Consider the following 21,233-nt stretch of genomic DNA (forward strand, 5'->3'; position numbering starts at 1 on the left):
CAAGTCTTGATTCCCCTGCTCTTGTCTCCAAGTACTGGGATTATGCACATCGGCCACTATCCCTGGCTTAGCTGTCAAGTCTTTAAAACAAGACGTGTTACCCTTGTAGAGCTAAGGGTCCAGATACTCGAGGCCTGTATAAAAACTGTTAACAATTCCTCCTCTCATTCCTCCTAGCTCTTGCCCGTGTCTGTTTGTTGCCCTGGTTGTGCTGTCAAACACCAAGTGAAACAAAAACTTTCAAAAACAAGCAATGGTGGTGACAGCCTTTAGTCCCAGCACTCAGGAGGAGCAGAGGCAGGTGGGTCTTTGAGTTCAAGGCTAACTTAGTCTACAGAGTAAGTTTCGGGCCAGCCGGGTCTACACAGAGAAACCCTGTCTCGAAAACAATACAAAAGGTTTTTGACAGCAGCATCCGAAGAGCTTCTCCTTGCTTACCATGATTTCTCTCTGGAGAGAACAAAAGGATCCAAGCCAACTGATAAGTAACTTACGTGTTGCAAAGAAGAGTCATCTCTGTGGTTGAGTTACCACGTTTTGTACACAACGCTGCATGTGCTGTGATTCAAGCCTACCTCACTTGGCTGCCCCTATCCAACTCCCCTACCACGTTTTGTTTTCCACAGCCCTCGCTTCTTGCCGCACACCTTTCTTATTTAGACACCTTACTTAGTGGTGTCTTTCTCACACCACTAGATGTGAGGAAGTATGCAGTTAGGGATGTGTTCATCTGTGCCAGAACCATGTTTGGGATGTATCAAGTGTCAATGGGTTGTTTGAATTTAGACACATCCCAAGTTGGAGTCTTAGCCTTCTGAGAAAAATTGCCCCTAAGTTGGTGAAAAACAAGGGTAGATGAGGAATATAAACACTGTGCAAATCTGGAAGACGTCTTGAAACAAAGCTTTAGTCCAGGATCACTAAGTATAAACTAGACAGATGATACTGCACGTGTTAAGCCCCTTTTCTTAGCTCCTGGCCATTCTTTTCCACTTTCCGGACGGGCGGGGGCCGGAAGTACAGCCGCTTCCGCCCTACGCTGGGCGCCGGAGGGACGCGCGGAGATGACGCAGGCAGCACCGGAAGCCGCTCCCCTGTGAGGCTGCGGACCCAGAGCAGCGGCCGCAGGTCCAGGTCTGTATTCACTATTTGTCGGGCCGGGCTGGGCAGGGATCCCCGGCGACGGCGGCGTTGCTGACCCGCCGCCTTGGCCTGTCTTCTCCCTCTCCCTGCAGGCGCCATGGCTGCGGAGCGGACCCGGCCGCTGCGACGCTCTGGCGGCCCGAGCGCGCCTAGTTGGTGTGAGCCCGGCGCGAGGTCCCGGGCCCCGGGGCGCTCGCTCAGGTCAGTGCCGCGCGGAACACGGCTCCAGGAGCAGGGGACTAAGGGAGTCACGAATAGACTGAGAGACTCGAGTTAATTTTAGAGACAAGAAAATTAGATCTGAGAAATTCCTGCTTTCTGTCGCCTCGGTTTCTCTAGCTGCGAAATGAGTTAACAGTGATCCCCCAGGGCTATCAGTTTATTGAAAGATGATAAAATGTGGACAGGTTGTTTATATAATACAGAACGTTGTAGAGTGTGTAGGTAGGCACCGTGCTTGTGGATATGCCTTGAAAACAGATGTGTATTTGGGATGATGCTTTTAAAGAGGGAGAAATGACAGTATTACTACTACATTGTAACAGTAACTGCCATTTATTGCAGGCTTATAGTGTGCCAGATAGTGTGTAGAACGCTTTATCCTGTTTAATCCTCACAAACTCTTGTAGGTAAAACAGTACCAGACTACAGTTTACAAGTGAGGAAATTTGGCTTGAAATACATGAAATGATTTGCCCACAGTTACCCATCAAGTGAAAATTGAGAGCCCGCAGGAAGAAGCAGGCCGATGATTGTGAGTTTGAGGCCAGGCTGGTCTACAGAGCGAGTCCAGGGCTTCACAAAGAAACCCTGTCAAAAAAAAAAAGAAATTTCCGAGCCCGTGTTTTATAAACATTTGTATTCTTTCAGAGCGTTAGAAAATTAGACCCAAAACTAATGGCTTTTAGACCAAGGGTTGTTGTGGGCTCTAGTAGTCCCAGCACTCAGGCAGCTGAGGCAGGACAATTGTGAATTGGAGACCAGCCTGGCCTGCGTTGCAAAAGCCTGTCTCATAAAACAAATAAAAAGGGAAATAAAAAGAATTTTCAAAATCCCACAAGCAAAAAGAGAGAAAAAAAACTTAAAACACTCTGGTTTTGTATACAAACAGGTGTTTTGTTAAAAGGGACCGCATCCCTTTTCTCTCTACTTCTCTCTGGAAGCAACCCATTTAATCAGTTTCTTGAATATTCACAAAATATTTATATACACATAAGCCTCTGTATGTGTACTCGAACACACACACACGCGCACATACACTTCAAAGCCTCTGCTTTTTTTCTGGCTGTGTGGGAACTCACTCTGTAGACTCCGCTGGCCTCTCACAGCTCTGCCTGCCTCTGCCTCCAAGTGCTAGAATTAAAGACATGCATCACCATGCCAGGCCTGCCTCTGTGCTTTTTAACTGGTTGTACTTTGTAGAAAAGGGGAGGCAAGGAGATAACCTTCCCAGCAACAACAAATGTTTACCTTTTATTCTTTTAAAAATTATTTTTAGTGTGTGTGTATATGGGGGATGTTGGCAGGGGTATATGTGTGTGTCTGTCAGTCAGTCAGTTCTCTCCTTCCAACTTTACATGGGTTTTGGGTCTCCAACTCAGGTCATCAGGCTTTGCAGAAAGCACTTTTACCCACTGAGCCATCTCACAGGCCTGAAGTTTTGATTCTACCTGCACAGATTATACAGAGTAGAAGAAGGGAAGACATTCAGACTTTGCACCCATAATGCCTTGCCTGTAAAAAGATGCAAGAGTACAAATTTTTAGTTTAGGAAGCTGGAGACTGGGCAAGATTTAGCTGCTGCTCCTTGTGTAACTCGGGAAGAGCCACCCCACCTCTTGGGCCCTGTGACCCTATTCTTTGTTAGTAAGGGCAGTAGTACTTATATTTCTATAAACCATGCTAAGATCAGATGTGATATTTGCGGGCACTGCTTTAGTCATTAGGACCAACATAAATGTGATAATTGCTTAGCAGCGGAAACCAAACTCTTACTCCTATCTCCCAGTTTAGGAATATTTTTAACATACTGCACATTTCATCAAAGCTTTGTGATAGTTTCTGCTAAGGGCTGGAGAACAAGTTAAATGTTTGCATCGAGAAAGATGAGAGGGGCAAGACAGAAAGGGGTTATGTATAGAGAGAACCTAGGAAGCGGTTAGAGCCTCAAGTCATATACATGTCTCTGCTTCATTTCTGAATCTCACACTGCTGAGTTGGGGAAGCTTCTGTTTTACAAACGGAAGGTTAGATATTAGTTGAGCATTTCCATGATCACATAGGAAGTGGCTGTATCAGGTTAAAAAAAAAACTTAACTGGTCTAGCTCTTTTATGTATCCCAGCTTGCCTCTGTATCCAGCTGTCTTGTCTCTTCACACTAATGGAAAATACCATTCTGGAGCTGGCTATTCCATTGTTGGAAGGAATGCTCTAATTTAAAGCATCCCTGTTGAACTGAAATTCCGTTTCCGGAGGCTTCCCTTGGTGTGCTGCCGGCACACGACGTTATTCCTAGATGCTCTGTGAGCAAGTTCAGTCTAGACCTGTGGCTTTAAGGAAGTTTCCTCCAAAATTAGTTGATTCTTTTCGAAAAGTGAAAATTAGTGGGTTTTAGTAGTATGCTCTGCATAGTTAAATGATTTTAGAAAGGCTCTGCGTCACACACCTGTCATTCTGGTACTCAGGAGGCAGGGGCAGGAGGATCCCAAGTCTGAAGCCAACTTTAGCTAAATAATGATGCCCCATCTCAGTAAAAAAGAAAGTGAAGAAAACAGTGTCTAGTAACTCAGGTGCCCACCTTATTGTCTGGTGAATAATTATTCTTAAAAATAGGATTTCTGGATATGTTACAGAGGGACTGTGCTAAGGTTCAGACAATAGTTCATATTAATATGTCTTTTAGCCCCAAACCCTTCAGAGACCCAGGCTGTTAGGTAAAGATGATGTGATTGAAACATTTGGTTGCTTTTATTAATATACTGATTTTTTTTGTCTGAAATGAGGCAAACTGGATACTAGGAACATGGATTTTACTCACTTTACGTGAACAATGTTGGAAGATGGGATCTAATCAGGGTAACATGTCAGGAAAGAAATTTATTTTCTTCCAGGTTGAACATTTTTTTTTTTTTAATTAAATGACAAGACTGTAAGTAATGAGAGGGGGGAAAATTCCCGTCAAAAAATTCATGGGACTGTCTAAACATAATAAAAATCAAACTTAATTTCCCATGAAACTGGTAGCCAATATCAGCATCCATCAACACAGAGCAAATCTTTTTTTTTTTTTTTAATTGGTGTTTCTTCTCTTTCCATTAGTTTAAATTTATTTATTTACTTACTTACTTATTTATTTTTCTGAGGCAGTTTTTCTGTATGCCTCTGGCTGTCCTGGAACTCTCTGTAGACCTCAAACTCATAGAGATCCATCCACCTGCCCTTGCCTCCCAAACTCTGTGATAAAAGGTGTGTGCCACCATCCCTAGCTTTTAATCTTAATTATAAAGAATAAATTGACACCTATAGGTACTAATATAGGTACTTTAAATTTTCTTTGTTCCTTTTAACTCTGGAAGATTTGTTACTTTCCCAAAAGGTAAAAGGTATAACCAGGTAGACATAGTGTCTGCAGATCTTATTACCAAGTTAGATTCTTAGGAGGGAGAAACAGAGTGCTTTTTCTTCCTGCTGCTCCTCCCCATCTTTCAATGGTTCTTACAATCTAGGCTTGATACATAGCCAAAGCTGGCCTTGACCTTCAGTCCTCCCGACTTCAGTGGGTGCTGAGATTGTAGGCGTGCCAGCGCTGTGCTGATCTCGGGAGCACAGGCCTCTATTCTGTCCCGCTGTTTCCTAGCTTTGTGACCCCATGCAATTCACTATGTGCCGGCTTCTTGGAACTTTACTTTCTTCATTTGCAAAGTAAAAAGGACATTTTTTGTTGTTGTTTTTCCTCATTTTTCAATACAGGGTTTTTCTGTGTAGCCTTGGCTGTCCTGGATTCACTTTGTAGATCAGGCTAGCCTAAAACTCACAAAAATCCACCTTCCTCTGATTCCCTGAGTGCTGGGATTACAGGCATGCACCACCGTGCCTGTCGACTTGGGTTTTTTTGTGAGCATTCAGATGACTATTTTTTGCTTTGTATATTTAAAATGTGGTATTGCAATGTTGCCCAGGTTGGTCTCCAACTTGGTGATCCTCTGAGGGCAGGCTTTGTGAGGCTAGGATTGCAGGCATGTTCCACTGTGCCAGCATTGTGGGGTTTATTAATTTGCTTCACCTTGTAGGCTGCGAGGATCCTCATGGCTCTTTAGGGAACACATTTAAGAGCTGTCACTAGCTCAAGTAAGGCTTATAAAAGCAAATTGTGAACAGTCTTTAGTAATCCATGTCATAGCAGACAGTACTGTAGGAGAGATGGAACACCAGAATACCTGCAGCACACATCTTAGTACACGTTTGTTTTTCTTTCTTCTTCACATCTTTTTGCTTCAACATCTCTTATAATACCAAGTCATTAGTTTTGTGATTTGGGGTGGCAGATCATGGTACACCAAGCATAACCGATGCAGAGGTCACAGCTCCAGAGATTTACTTTGATTGTATTACATCCTGGTACTGTTTTTTCTGATTTGATTTCCCAAATAGAATGTATTTAGTAAGGAAGCAGTTTTGTAATGGTTTGGATGGAAGGTTGTATGTAGACTAGAATACACTCTTTATGAATGTTCTGTAGATCTGTTTGGTGGCAATGCATGTGGCATGACTTCAAAAAGCAAGTCACATACTGACATAAGTTCCTTTGACATTTACAGTATCTTGATTTGTTAAAATGTTTTCTTTTGTGTGCATGAAAACTTTCAGATATAGTTTATTAACTATAAAGTAATTAAGCATAAAATTGTAATGCCAATTTTCACTAATTTTTAATACTTCATTTATTAGCAGTCTTGCTTGAACAATTTTTTGAACAGAACTAATACAATATTTTGATGTGCCACAGGTAAATATTTCCATAACCTTATGGAGAGAAAGGACTTTGAGACATGGCTTGATAACATTTCTGTTACATTTCTTTCTCTGACGGACTTGCAGAAAAATGAAACTCTGGATCACCTGATTAGTCTGAGTGGGGCAGTCCAACTCAGGCATCTCTCCAATAGCCTGGAGACCCTCCTCAAGCGGGACTTCCTCAGACTCCTTCCCCTGGAGCTCAGTTTTTATTTGCTAAAATGGCTCGATCCTCAGACTTTACTCACATGCTGCCTAGTCTCTAAGCAGTGGAATAAGGTGATAAGTGCCTGTACAGAGGTGTGGCAGATTGCGTGTAAAAATTTGGGCTGGCAGATAGATGATTCTGTTCAGGACGCGTTGCACTGGAAGAAGGTTTACTTGAAGGCTATTTTGAGGATGAAGCAACTGGAGGATCATGAAGCCTTTGAGACCTCATCATTAATTGGACATAGTGCCAGAGTGTATGCACTTTACTACAAAGATGGACTTCTCTGTACAGGTAAGGGACCTGGAAGAGTTGTGGGGGAGGGGAGGCAGTGGTCTTTTTCTTTAATAACTTACAAGGATTAATCCTTTTAAGATCCGCCTTGAGGAGAGCAAGTGTTGGTTATACAGGATATTTGTAATTTCCTCTGAATAGATGTCCCCTCATTCTCTTCTTCCCTCTGGAGAAGAGCCATTTCTGTAAGGATTTATGAGACAAGCTTTACACATTCTCTTAAGTATAATATGAATCAGAAAACTGTAGACTGCTTCTTAGTTTTTATCTTATTTATCATTAAAAAATATTTTACACTAAGTGGTGGTGATGCATGTCTTTAATCCCAGCACTAAGGAGGCAGAGGCAGGCGGATCTCTGAGTTTGAGACCAGCATGGTCTATAGAGTGAGTTCTGGGACAGCCAGGGCTACACAGACAGAAAAAGAAAAGCCAAACCATTATAGGACTAGCAAGAACATTTTAGATGAATTATTTAACCTATCTATGTTTGTTTTTCTGCCTTTAAAAAAATGGAAAGGGACAAATTCCTTCCTTGCTCAAAAATCCTGTGACCCTAAGAATGAATGTTAAAAGTTTGGACATGGAAACAAAGACAGCTGGATAGTTTTGGTTTTAGTTTTTATTTGGTTTTAGTTTTTTGAGACAGGGATTTTCTTGGCTGTCCTGGACTTCCTTTATAGACTGGCCTTGAACTCTGTCTTTGCCTCCCTGAGTGCTGGGATTACAGTCATACACCCCTACCTCAACCCCACTCATTTCCCTGTCCCCTCACCCTTGCAAAACCCCCCCCCATAGAAAATAAAACGCACACACAAACACAAAACAAAGCATAGACAAGCTGTAGTGTGTCATAGTGTATCCCACAGTATGTCCCTCTGTCCACACATCTTCACTTGCAAATGTGCACTGCATTGAGTCATGGGTCTGGTTTGAGGTTTCTGGCCTCTATCACACCATCAGTATTGCATCCTCACTGGACTCCTCCCAGTTATCCTGTTGTTGCCCTGTGTTGCGGTGGTCTTGCAGCTTTGGATCAGCAGGACTGACTCTTTCTTGTACTCTAACAGTTCAAAGATGATGTAGGTTTTGGGATAGCCAACTCAAGGTCCTAGATCGGGGCCTGACTGGTACTGGGCTGGTCAGCCTGCCAGCTATCCTGCATCTGTACCACTAGGGCAAGGTCTCCAGCACTGGTCTGGCTGGGCCACTCAATACTGCCATCAGCAGGAGGTGGGGTCAGCTCTCCCACTCTCATGCCCTTACAGCCTGCTCACCCACACCTCCAGAGCCAGCTTTACCGTGCTGCCCAGTTGAAGCACCGGGGCTCATTCTCCCAAGTGCTGCCAGCTCTCACACTCTTGGGGCAAGCTCACCTGTGCCTTTGCCATCAGCGCCACTGTGTTGCCCTGCCTAAGTGCAGGGCTGGCTCTCTAGCGCTAGAGCTGGTGAGGGACAGGGACAGCTCTCCTATACTCAGGCCCTTAGGCTAGCTCTACTCTGCTGCCCAGGTGAGGTACAGGGGCCGCTCTTCCTGAGTACTATGCCATCAAGGGACAGGCCTAGCTCACCTGCTCTCATGACCCCAGAGCCAGCTCTCCCAATTGTCTTGGGTGATCAGAGGCAAGGAGGCAGAGGGCACCACCCCTGCACCCAAGCCGTCCCCTCTATCAGGGCCAGCTCTGCTGTGCTGCCCAGGTAAGGAAGGTACAGGGCCCACTCTCCCGAGTGCTGCCAACAAGCTGGATGTTTTTAAAACTTGGTACAGGCTGTTCTGTGCAGTCCAAAGTGATCTATCATAGCAATGCTTTCAGTTTTGAATGAGTTTATTAAGTCTATGGTAAACAAAAGGTTAGAGAATAAACTACAAAGCAACAGATAGCAAAACACCATCAGGTTGAGCACTTAAGACATCTAGCAGAGATGACTGGAGCAGCCTGACTGGAAGAGCAAACACAAGGTAACACTATCAAGTCAGGAGCTTACAAACTTCAGCAGAAATCAACTAGAGAAGCCCCCTTGAGACAGCTAGCTGTCTTTCCCAATTAAAACAGTCCTGTAGAGTGAGACTTCAGCAGATATCATCATCAAATTGGGTGCTAACTTAGCATCCCTAAGAAACTGACTAGGGACATTCAGATAATCATTTATATTCCCAGTTGAGTTTTCTTTCCTTGGATAAGCTTCCTTTGCTGAACTGCTGCCTTCTCATTCCCAAACTGCAGGCATTTTTATATTATGTGATAAACAGTAGTAACTGTTGTAGTAAATTAAATGAGTGTTTATTATTAGCCCTATAATTATTGTGGCAGTATTATTTGACCCTCTATCACAAATAATAAGACACAGACACCTGTTAGATTTTATAATTGCCTTATTACCTTGGGCCAGACAGACATTTCTACCTACACTATCTCAATAACCTCATCATCCATCTCCTGGCCCCAATCCAATGCCATCCACCTTAATCATTCCTATCTGTGCTACCTTTCATCCATAATCCCAAGATACATGCTTGTATTTTCATCTGGGCCTTTTCATGCCATTATTGGAGCCCTTCCTCCCAGCCCATGTGGTTTCTTCTCCATTCTTACCCATCCATGGTGGTGTCTTCATTTCTTTGTGTCCATTTCCGCAATTCTCATGGGGAACCTTAGCCATGCCTGTCCCATTCTGCCCTGCTCAGGAATAGACCGTTTAATCAACCAATCAGGTATAATGTCTTTGGCAGGTTTACACAACAAGAATAAGTGTATCTGGGAAGTAATCAGATCTAAAGGGCCAGCAACCAGCATCAACATACAAGCATCAGACCAACCCCCAACAAATAACTTTGCTGTTTTGTGGTGGGATTTTTTGTTGTTGTTGTTGTTGTTGTTTTGTTTCGCTTTCTTCTCCCAGTTACAGAGCTGGGGGGTGGGTCACCTTGTTCTTGGACAGGGTGCCTTAGAGGACACTTGAAATATATGTGTTGGATGTCTTAGTTACTTTTTCTATTGCTGTGGTAAGACACCACGGCCAAAGCAACATAAAGAGAAAGCATTTAATTTGGGACCCATGGGTCCAGAGTTCATGACCATGGTCAGGCCACAGTAGTAGACAGGTAGGCAGGTATGATACTGGAACAGTAGCTGACAGCATGAGGTAGAGAAAGGTAACTGGGAATGGCATGGGCATTTTCAAAGCTCACCCCCAGTGATATTCCTCCTCCAAGGCCACACTTAATCCTTCCCAAGCAGTTCTACCAACTGGGGACCAAGTATTTAATTACATGAGCCTTTGGAGTCCAGTCTCATTCAAACTACCACACTGGAGTATGGAACAGGAGAGCCCTCAATCTCAGATTATACTTTTAACAAGCTTAAGCAAAACACACTGACAGTGTACCCATCTAATATACATTATATGTACACAATTGTTGAAGTTTTAAGTTTTGTGTTACTATTGAATTATAATGGAAGTGATATCTGTCCACATTTAGGTAGCACTTTGTTTTCTGTTTTCAAGACAGGGTTTTTCTTTGTGGCCCTGGCTGTCCTGGAAGTCACTCTGTAGACTAAGCTGGCCTTGAACTCACAGAGATCCACCTTAGGCAGCACATTTCAACGGGTAATATAATAATTCCTTCCCAGGGTGTCCATATTCATTTTTCAATCTAGGACATTTTATATTTCTGGAGTGCCAAAACTCTATCATTTTCACTTTTAAAAAGGATTAGCTGGTCCTTTGTATAAATATGTAGCTATTTTCATGTTAATATATATTCATGTTTCTGCTTTGTGAACATTTGTTTGCATGCGTTTTTCCCTGTTTGGATTATTTACTTTGTGACAGAGGCTGAAGAGAATTGTCAGTTCTACAAATGTGAATGATTCTCTGTTTAGTGTCTTTACACATATGCTGAATCACTGCTGTGCCCTCAGAAGCCAGAATGCTTTACTTTTAATCTAGTAAGAATCAATCTCATTATCTTTAAATAGTTAAGAAATAAGTAACTTCTCAAGATTAGATTCATTTTCTGAAATGCCAAGCACTTTTCCAGTTTGTCATTTGATTAAGGCATTTCATGGTTAAAGCTTGCTTCATGCTTTGTGTTTTCCTTGCAAGGTTTGATTTTTGGAACATTACGATCCATTTTTCTCTGCTTTGTGATTTTGTAGTTGTAATGTCTTCCTCCCCCCCTTTGGTTTTTTGTTTTGTTTTTCAAGACAGAAGTTTCTGTGTAGCCTTGGCAGTCCTGCACTCACTTTGTAAACCAGGCTGTTTTCGAATCTCACAGAGATTCGCCTGCCTCTGCCTCCCAGAGTGCTGGGATTACAGGTATGTACCACTAATCCTGTCTAGTTGTAATGATTTTTATAAGTCTGTAGCAGGGTTTGTCTGTTTTTAGATTAAGATATGGTATTGACATGACACTACTTATTAAATATTGGCACAGGCGAATTGTCTTCATAATTGCCTATAGCTTTTTCTTTTTTTTCTATTTTCTATTTTTTTTGGGGGGGGTGGGGTGCAGGTTATGGTGAGGGTTTTTGTTTTTTTGTTTTTAGATAGTGTTTCTCTGTGTAACAGCCCTGGTTGTCCTGGAACTCATTCCGTAGACCAGGCTGGCCTCAAAGTCAGAGATCCACCTGCCTTTGCCTTTCCAAGTACTGAGATTAAAGGTGTAAACCATCACCCAGCTTAATTTGAAATTTCTAATGGTAGCATGCCTGAGACTTTACAGGTGAGAGAAATATGTTGGAGAATTATATGTTTCTGTTACTGTTCTTTTTAAAAAATTTTTATTTATGTGCATGTGTGTGAGACCTAGGGAGGCCAGAAGAGGGTGTCAGATTCCCTAGAGCTGAAGTTATAGGCAATTGTGAATACCCATTATGGGAAGCAAATTCCGTCTTCTAGAAGCACTAAGCATTCTTAACCACTGAGCTCTCTGTCCTACCCTTTTTGTTTCTTACAAACTTGAGTTTTCACTGTGGGAGAATTGTGGAATCCTGAATTTGGCAGTATATGGAGACTCTCAGCACCTTGAGAAAGCAATGAGATGGTTATTACAAAGAGGGTGATGGCTAACAGTTGTCTGGTGTGCAGAGAGCTAATTCTCCTTTTGTTGTGCAGTTTATTTCTGAGATGATGAGAGAGGAACCTAGTGTACTTTGTGACAGTCAATAGCTACTTATTTATGAAATATCTGCCATTAAACAGTATGGGAGCACACCTGAGAGAAGCAGGGCAGTTCTTGGCTCAGAGGGTAAACATGCTCCATGACTTAATGTAGGTGAAAGTCTCCCCGAGGACTGCCAAGTCACAATACTTGCCTTTCCAGAGCGCAGCCTCTGCTCCACTGCAGTGCATCATTACTGTGCAGGATTCAGGTGTGGTGGCTAACTCTGACTTTGCAAGGGAAGCCTCAAGTCTAGAGTTTTGTGAAATGTACTAAGTAGATTTTAAAATACTGTGGCTAAGTAATGTTTAGCCTGTGAACAGTAGCTCCGTTGTAACCTGGATTGAATGAGAAAATGAGAGCTGTAACAGCTCTAGTAAGATGTGTGACTGAGGGTGTAGCTCTGTAAAACACTAGCCTTGAATGAGCAGTCTTTTTTTTTTTTTTAATTTGATGCCCCAACTCCACCCCCACCAAAAAAGAAAAGGTAGTTAAAGTGTTGTAGCAAAACTTTATTTTTCAGAGGAACAAGTAATTCCTGTAGGGAAAGTGTGGTTAAAACACTGGGGAACGTTAGTTTGTTTTATTGGATGTCTCCCACTCACTGTGGTTCAGGAGCTTTCAGTACGGCTTTCTCCAGAAAGAACGTCACCCCGTTCGCCTTGTGTTCCTGCCTGCAGTTTGACAGGACAGTACAGAAGCCAACAACATCCAGGAGTGTGCCTGGCTGGAACCCCTATGATTCTCTAGTATCTAACATGGGTATTTCTTATCTGTGGGGATGTCTTCTGAAGGCCTCCCAGCAGGAAAATCAAACCCTTCCACAAAATGCTTCAACATTTTTTTCTGGAACCTTTTGCTGAATTTCTGTGACCCCATAATTCTTGCATTCTGCATCCCTGCAAAATCAACACGATACAGACAGTGCTTACAAGTTCTACCTCTGGTCCCTTTCTGCCATAGCTGTGGTGGACTCTATGCATTGGTGAATAAACTTCCCTGGTACATGTTTTTCCAGCTTAGAATTCCTCAGTTCAGGTTCTCTAGTTTCCAGGTTTACCATTATGAGTGCCTTGCAAAGTGGAAGACAGTTCTGTTATGCATTGCCCTACATATTGCAGGGTATGTAGCATTCTTGGTCTCTGCCTAGCTGATGCCAGTAATGTCCCTCAGCCCCACCATTTTGACAATTTCTGAAATGTTCCCTTAGGAGACAGCCACCCAGATCTCTTTCAGAGCCCTTACTTAGGCTCTGAGCTTCCAAGTTTACTAACCCATTACAGTGTAGGTCAGGCTAAACCAGTGCAGAAATAGGATACTAAGGGGAAGTGTGCTTTTAAAAAACTAAAAAGGAACAGTTGAGTATAAGAGTAGCCATTAGACTTGACAGAACCTGATAGGGAATTGATTATTTGTCAAGAACAGACGTCAGAAAGTGGCTGGCATTTCAAGCTCTGTTTTCTGAGAGCACAGAATAGTATTAAAAGCAAGGTTAGAAAATGACAGTGGATTTGAGATAATAAAAGGAGTTCGGTTTGGGATCAACTAAATCTATTTACCTGTTGTATATATAAGTGGAAATTCCCAAGGTATTTGAAAAGAGTACTCAAGACTAGAGAGAAAAATACAGGAGTAACATCATAGCAAATAGCTAGAATAGTGAAACTTTTTATTTTTCTTTTATGTGTATGGGTGTTTTCCTGTATGTATGTCTGTGTACCACATATGTCCTGGTGCCTATAGGAGCCAGAAGAGGGTGTCACATACCCAAAGATGTTATAGTTGTCAGCTGCCATGTGGGGGTGCTGGGAGCTGAACCCCAGGTCTCTGCAAGAACATCAACTACTCTTAATCCCTGAGCCATCTCTTCAGCCCTCAAAATTTATTTTTTTTTTTGGCCACATTAACTTATTCATATTTTAATTTTAGATTTATTTCCCTCTCTCCTCTGCCCCTTATGTCTGTCTGTCTGTTTCTGTCTCTCAATTATTTGGGGGATGGAAAGGTGGCTCAGTGGTTAAGAGCACTTGCTCTTACAGAAGACCTGGGTTCAATTACCAGCACCCACATGGTAGCTCACCGTATCTGCAACTCCTAGTTCCAAGGGATCCAGCACCCCTTTCTGGCCTCCATAGGCATTGGTACACAGACATACATTCAGGGAAAACAACCATACACATAAAAATAAGCCTTAAAAAAATTTTAAGTGTGTGTATATAGATGTCAAAGGACAACTTTGTGGAGTTGAGAGTCTCTCCTCCCACCTTTACATGGTTCTAGGGACTGAACTCAGGTCACCAGGCTTGAAGAGCAAACACTTTCACCTGCTGAGTCATCTTGCTAGCTTCTGAAAGTTTTTTAAACCATAAAATCTTTAAAGATTTTAAACTTGGCTTAAACATAGAACTGGAGTATAGTTGAAGAGCCAGTTGTGCCAGAGCCTGAGGCATGTTGCATTCCACCTGCCTGTTATGATGCACAGCTGTAATCCCAGGGGACTTCATCTGAAACTTCTTTTATGCTCATGCACTTGCTGTGGTGTTTTGGGTTTCCCACTACTGATTGTGTGAATGATACTGCTTATTTACCTGTTAGACTAAGGGCCATGAGAGCAGAGGCTCCTGCCTTCTGTTAACTGAATGGAATATCAGTTAAACACTGGTAGTTGATCAGAAGGACCTCAATCTTTCTGTGTTCTGCTGTGCCACGCAGGAGCCATAGGCTCTATTGGGTTCTTGAGCTATGGCTTATTCAGATTGAGGTATGAAACAGGAAATACCAGAACTAAGACTTGGAAAATAAAAAAACAAATAGTGTCATGTTAATACTTTGTTACATGTTGAAGTATTAACACTTTTGACAACTATTAGAAGACAAATTGTATGTCATCTCTGACAGGTACACTGTTACCAACTTCTGGTTCTCAGAGTGTTATTGATGATCAAGATTTGCCTGACAACTTTTCTAAGATTACAGTGTTTTAGTTCTACAACCCTAGAGTTTGTTTAGCTTCCTGTTTGTGTGGGATTTGTCTTTGTAAGTTTATTTATTTTTCTGTCCTGTTGAGGTAGAACTCATACCCTGCTAGGCAGTCACTCAGCTGTGTCCTCAGTGCACTGTGTGTTCCAATAAAGATCCCTTGGTGATCCTGAAAGTCTCCCATGTCCATCACAAACCATCAGCAAGCCTAACCCCTTATTTTATAGAATGGGGACATGGAGATCTAAAAAGCTCTGTGTGGAAGTCTTGCCCATGATCCTTTTCAAGGAATGGTTATTTAAGCCATCCTCTGAAACACTAGCTCTTAACTAGAGGTGAACTTTTTTTGTTTTGTTTTTGAAACAGGATTTCTCTGTGTAGCCCTGGTTGTCCTGGAGCTTGATCTGTAGACCATGCTGTCCTTGAACTTGGGAGATCCACCTGCCTCTGCCTCTGCCTCCTGAGCGCTGGGATCAAAGGCATGTGCCAACACTGCCCTGCTGGATTTTTTTTTTTCCAATTTACTTTTTTAAAACTGTGTGTGAGTTTTGCCTTCATCTATATCTATGTCACATGTGTGCTTGGTGTGTTTGGAAGCCAAATGAGGGCATCAAATCCCCTGGAACTGGAGTTACAGATGTTTGTTGCCCACCATGTGGACAATGGGAATTCAACTCAAGTCCTCTGCAAGAATTGTATTTGCTCTGAACCTTGGACCCATCTCTCCAGTCCCTGAGGGAGAGATTTTGTAGCTGGTATTTAATATTTGGTATTGCAGACTTAATGAAAGTTCAGTCCTGAGTTACTACCATTATTAGTGTAACCTTTTCATCAGAGGCCATGCTGTGTCCTATGTCCTTGAGGCCGAGCCCTGAAGAAAGAAAACATACACAAACCATGAAGCTGGGATCTGGTGGGGTTCTAATGGATGGTTACTTAGTCTCAGTAGGAGGTGTCTTAGGCTGTCTCAGACTGTAAACAGCTGAGAAGAAGAAGCTGCAGTTCTTAGTCTCATCACACATTGATTAGTCATTTGTAAGCATTCATATTCCCAAGGAAAGCTTTGCTGGCCCTTTTAGCCTGGCCCATGTGTATATGTTTTGCCAGTTTACAACATGGGCCAATTGGTCTTGGAGTCATCGACGGCCTTGTTCATGTCAAAATACACATTCATTCAGGACTTCACTCACTCAGGGCTTCCTCCACTCCCTACAGACAGAAATAAGCCATTTTTTTTTCCTACAGATTTTAAGCTCTTTTTGAGTTGCTATGTCTGTGGGTAATTTATCCCTAATATTCATTGAGGTTCCTTTGACATCTTTCAAGATAGCTCAAGAAATTACCAGTTAGCTTTTGTAAGGTATCCGTGATCTGAGGCTTAACTTTGTTCCCTCTTAAAATGCACTGTGCTTTCCTAGTCAGCATTCTGTATAACTTGGAACTGTTGGTTAGTGAGTGGACAAGCATGTAGCCATAGGTAAGATGAACCCAGGCAAATCTTTAAGTTCTAATAGCCAGAGATTTATGAAATGTTTCAAGTGGAAGCATGAGGGGATGCTTTAAGATCCTTCTATAGCCCAGATTATTGAGGGGAAAAGACAACAAGCTTGGTCCTGTGCTAGGAAACTTAATGTCGTTTTGAGGCCCAACAAGCAAACGTTATCCTGTGGCTTCAATTTTCTTAGCCTTAAAGCAGAACTACCACGGAGGGGATTATGGAGAGCCTCTTTGGGGGTTGACTTTCCTTCTGTAAGGTGTCTAGGTCATTCTAACCTTCCTGGTTTTTCCTCTTCAAGGGTCAGATGACTTGTCTGCAAAGCTGTGGGATGTAAACACAGGGCAGTGTGTTTATGGCATCCAGACCCACACTTGTGCAGCTGTGAAGTTCGATGAACAGAAACTTGTGACAGGCTCCTTTGACAACACCGTGGCCTGCTGGGAATGGAGTTCCGGAGCCAGGACCCAGCACTTCCGGGGGCACACAGGGGCTGGTGTGTTCTCCTCTTTCAAGTGTCTTTATAATTATTTTAGCCATGCCTCTTAAGACTTAGGAGTCAAATATTTGAAGTTTTTTTTGTAATTTTTTTTTCTTGCTTGCTTGCTTACTTTAACCTGCCATTTTCTCTTTTTAAGCACTGCAGCTATTTCCCTGCATTTCAGTTACTTTTCTACCTGTATGCTGGAGAAGTAGCTGTCCTTCACTACCAGTTCATGTTTCTCATGCTGCACTAAAAGCACATTTGCTTTTAGTGAATTCCATACTGTCACACTTAGACATTCGGACCACTGCATTTATAGATTTAGAGCTGAAAAATCCCTGGGCAGAAGGCAGTTCACAGATTGTACGATCTTCGCTGAGTAGCACACAATGTCCTGGGGCTAGCATAAAAGAAATTTGTTCTAGAATGCCATATTTATGAGCAGACTCCTAGTACACTCCACCTATATTGTTTACTCTTATGTCTTGAGTACCTTATTTTGTACCTGATGCTGAGTAGTTTTTAAAACCTGTTTTCCTAAAACTACCCCCACAATTAAACTCATATTTAATTTTTTTAAATATGCTCTTACTTGTTTTAGAAATGGCTTGTAGTCAAGTGTAGTGGTGCATGCCTTCAATCCCAGCACTTGGGAGGCAGAGACAGGTAGAGCTCTGAGTTTTGGTCCAACCTGGCCTAAGTGAATTCCAGGTCAGCCAGAGCTACACAGAGAACTCGTCTCAAAACAAAAAAGTCTATGGCTTAGCACAGATCGCGTCCCATTAAACAGAGTAATACTGCATGACATAAGGACACCACAGCTTCGAGGTAATTTTATTCCTTATCTCTGAAAATGTTCTGCTGCTGTGGCTTTTAACCCATGCCTTTGCTGTCCCCTTTGCCTGGCGGATTTTTTATTTTCTTAATAAGCTGTACACATTCTTCATGTCCCATCTCCATTGTATCTTCTCTGAAATCCTCTCTGATAGCTCTGGGTAGTTAGTCTCTTCAGTGTTTCTCTAGCAAGAGTAACCTCTTCCCAAAAAACAAAAAGTTGTTCCTCAGAGTTTCTAGAAGGAAAGAGGAGCCTCTTTAGGTCCCCAATATCCTTTTGAGTTTGGTAGACATTTAAAAACAAATACTGAATAAATTGATTTGTCCTGAACTAGTAATAGTTGCTAGGTGTGCAACTTCAAGAAATATAAACACTGCTGAAGGAATGACTAAGTCTGACCTCCAAGATCCTTGTTTGTCTCTTCCCTGTCCTTTCTGGAGTCTGAGTGCTGTTCTGCAGCTTTCTTTACATTTTCCCCTTAGTATCAGATCTTAAAAGGTGTTTTCCCATAAACTAGATAAAAGTGTGTGTGATGTCAAACAGTCCTAAAAAAGGATGCCATCATTTCCATTACACTGAAGCTGATGCAAATAGAAGAGAGTGTTCTCCGAGTTATTTTCAAAGTTTTTTAAACCTTAGGACAAAGTATAATAATAATCGTTTTGGAAAAGATTTTCTTTGTATCATAAAATTGCTGATTTAGTAGCTCAATTTTTAATGTGCTCTGGTTAGGAAGTTATGTATTTGGATAGCTAGGAGAATAAATTATTGTTTTTACAAAGATCCATTGACAGTGAAGTGTGTTTTAACTTTGATTGTGTTGTGTGCACTAGTGTTCAGTGTGGACTACAGTGATGAACTGGATATTTTGGTGAGTGGCTCTGCGGACTTCGCTGTGAAAGTATGGGCTTTATCTGCTGGGACATGCCTGAACACACTCACTGGGCATACTGAATGGGTCACCAAGGTAGGAAGACCAAGGACTATCTTTGGTGTCAGGCTCCTGACTGGTGGGGAGTAGAGGATGGTAGACCTGGTGTATACTGTAGATGAATTATAGTGGAATAGATGCACTCATGGAGCACGGTGGTGTACAGTAGGGACCAGCATGTAAAAACCACTTAGATAATCTGGTACATGTCTGTAATTCTGGCACTTAAGGCTGACACAGAAATACCATGAGTACAAGGCCAGCCCTGGGCTGCAGAAAGATACCCTCTTTGATTCAGATTATAATTTTCATCTTGAAAAATGGGTGTTTGAAAGTTAGGGCTATAGCTCAATGGTAGAGTGTTTGCTTAGCATAACAATTGATCTTCACAATTACTAGCACGCACCCACACACACACAAACACCAATGACTGAGCAAAAAACAAAAACAAAAGTGGCATTTGCAAAATGTGAGATAGGACAGAGCTAGGTGTAGCTCAGTATGAGAACCATGTACTCAAGCCAGTACCACCATGACAAGATATCTGGGGGGCAAAGAAGAGAAATGAGTCTTTAACAGAATACTGTCATGTTTTCAAAACAAAATTGTTATGTTTCAAAAGTAGTATTAGTGACAGATATGTTATGCAAACACACTTTTCTTAATTAAGCTCATTGTGCTATTTTCTAAGATTTACCCACAGCCCTTAGGGGCCTAAAGTTTGGGGTTTGATTGAATGCCTTTCCCCTAGGTGACTGTTAATAAAGGTAAAATTCTGGGCTCCACCCTTTTGCCCCTTACCCAGCTCCAACTTTTTTTTTAAATATTATTAAAAATGCAAATTAAGAAAAAATAAAGCCACCTGAAGTTACTCATTCATTGTAGGTTAGAAAAAAAAAAAGAAAAGAAAGCCAGGCGTGGTAGTACATGCCTTTAATCCCAGCACTTGGGAAGCAGAGGCCAGCGGATCTCTGTGAGTTCAAGGCCAGCCTGTTCTACAAAGTGAGTTCACGACTGCTAATGCTGTGTTACACAGAGAAACCCTGTCTTGGAACCACCACCACCCTCAAAAAAGGAGAAAGAATCACAGGTCTCTGCCAGATTTTCGGTTGGGTGGGCAATCTAAAATTTCCTCTGAATAGGTAAATGTAAAGGCAGGGTAATTTGTGAAAAGATAGGTAACTGCTGGGTATAGTCACTTGGACAGAGAAGCTGTATATTACTGGCAACCCTAACAGGATTCTGCCTGTGATGTGTACACGTTCCTTCCTCCTCTTTCCATGACCTCAACTCTGTCATCTATATTAAATTTTTACACACCTTAAAGGAGATACGGGGTAGAACTGAGCAGAGGTGCCTGATGCATGCCAGCAGGTCTGCCAAGTCTAGTTGCATCAATAGCTCACCTCTGAGTGTGCTGATTTATTTTAAAGATTACTAGGACCTAAAAATAACAGGTAACCCTAAGTGCTATGGAATCTTGCCTTTTTCTGTTAGTATTGTTTGCATAGTTCTATTTGATCTTCATGCATTTATATGAAGTAAGGTAATGGGCATTTTGCTTCATATCTTAAAAATAACTGATAAACAGCAAGTCTGAAATACAACTTAGTTTGAGGCTCTGGGTTCAGTTTCCAGCACTAAATAAACAACACACCAGCTACATGGCCTCTTCCAGGGCGGCATAGTTACCAGATCTCTGTGACCATTTTATAGATTCTTACCCAAGTCTGCTGCTTTTTCCCTTATGGTACACATAATCATGAAAACAGATCTGTTCCTTGTTTATTTACTTTTAAGGACTGGGTCTTTTTAGGTAGCCCTGATTGATCTGGACTCACTATGTATACCATGCTGACCTTGTTCTCACAGAAATCTGCATGTCTCTCTGCCTTCCACATGTTGGAATTAAAGGCATATACTACCACAGTAGGCTCCTTACATTTAAGTTGCATTATGTGTGTGTATGCATGTGTGTCTGTGTCTAATAAGAGCAGTAATAAATAATAAAGAGAATGCATTACTGGATGTCAAACTGGGGCCTTGTGCATACTAGGCAAGTATTTCACCATGATACATCCAAGTCCACACTTTGGTCCTAATATTAGTACTTCCAAAATAAAGATAAGATTACATGCTCCCACCAGGTGGCAGTGGCACAGGCAGACAGATCTCTGAGTTGGAAGCTAGACTGGCCTATAGAGTTCAGAGAAACTCTGAAAAAAAAAAAAAGGAAGAGAGAGGAAAAAAAAAATAAAGGATAGTATCATTGAGATTCAGTTAGTAACAATATGGTTGTAATAAAAATGTTAGGAGTTCCACATTATATAGTTCTATTATCAATTCAAACTCTTAATTTAAAAACAATATAATAGTATAGGAACAAAGTGAAAGGGTCTTTGTATAATATAGATGCTTATGCTTATAGGTGGTTTTGCAGAAGTGCAAAGTCAAGTCTCTCTTGCACAGCCCTGGAGACTACATCCTCTTAAGTGCGGACAAATATGAGATCAAGGTAAGTCTTCTCCCTCCATAATTTATCTCATATAAAAACTACAGAGGTGGGGCTGGAGAGATGGCTCAGTGGTTGAGAGCATTGTCTGTTCTTCACACCCACATGGCAGCTCACAACTGTTTGTAACACCAATTCCAAGGGACCTGACACCTTCACACTAATGCACATAAAA

At 42.0% G+C, this 21,233-nt stretch overlaps 1 protein-coding gene across 1 annotated transcript; it reads left to right on the plus strand.

The window, feature by feature from the left end:
• Nucleotides 1-1,085: 1,085 nt before the first annotated feature.
• Fbxw2 (F-box and WD repeat domain containing 2) lies at nt 1,086-21,115 on the plus strand. Its single transcript, XM_055600768.1, has 6 exons — nt 1,086-1,134; nt 1,236-1,344; nt 6,150-6,659; nt 16,598-16,792; nt 18,449-18,582; nt 20,975-21,115. The coding sequence occupies exons 3-6, from the start codon at nt 6,170-6,172 to the stop codon at nt 21,080-21,082; spliced, it is 927 nt and encodes a 308-aa protein (XP_055456743.1). The 5' UTR covers nt 1,086-1,134; nt 1,236-1,344; nt 6,150-6,169; the 3' UTR covers nt 21,083-21,115.
• Nucleotides 21,116-21,233: the final 118 nt, after the last annotated feature.

The sequence above is a fragment of the Psammomys obesus genome, unplaced genomic scaffold (genome assembly GCF_907164565.1).
Source record: "Psammomys obesus unplaced genomic scaffold, mPsaObe1.curated_primary_1811, whole genome shotgun sequence".
NCBI classification, from domain to species: Eukaryota; Metazoa; Chordata; class Mammalia; order Rodentia; family Muridae; genus Psammomys; species Psammomys obesus.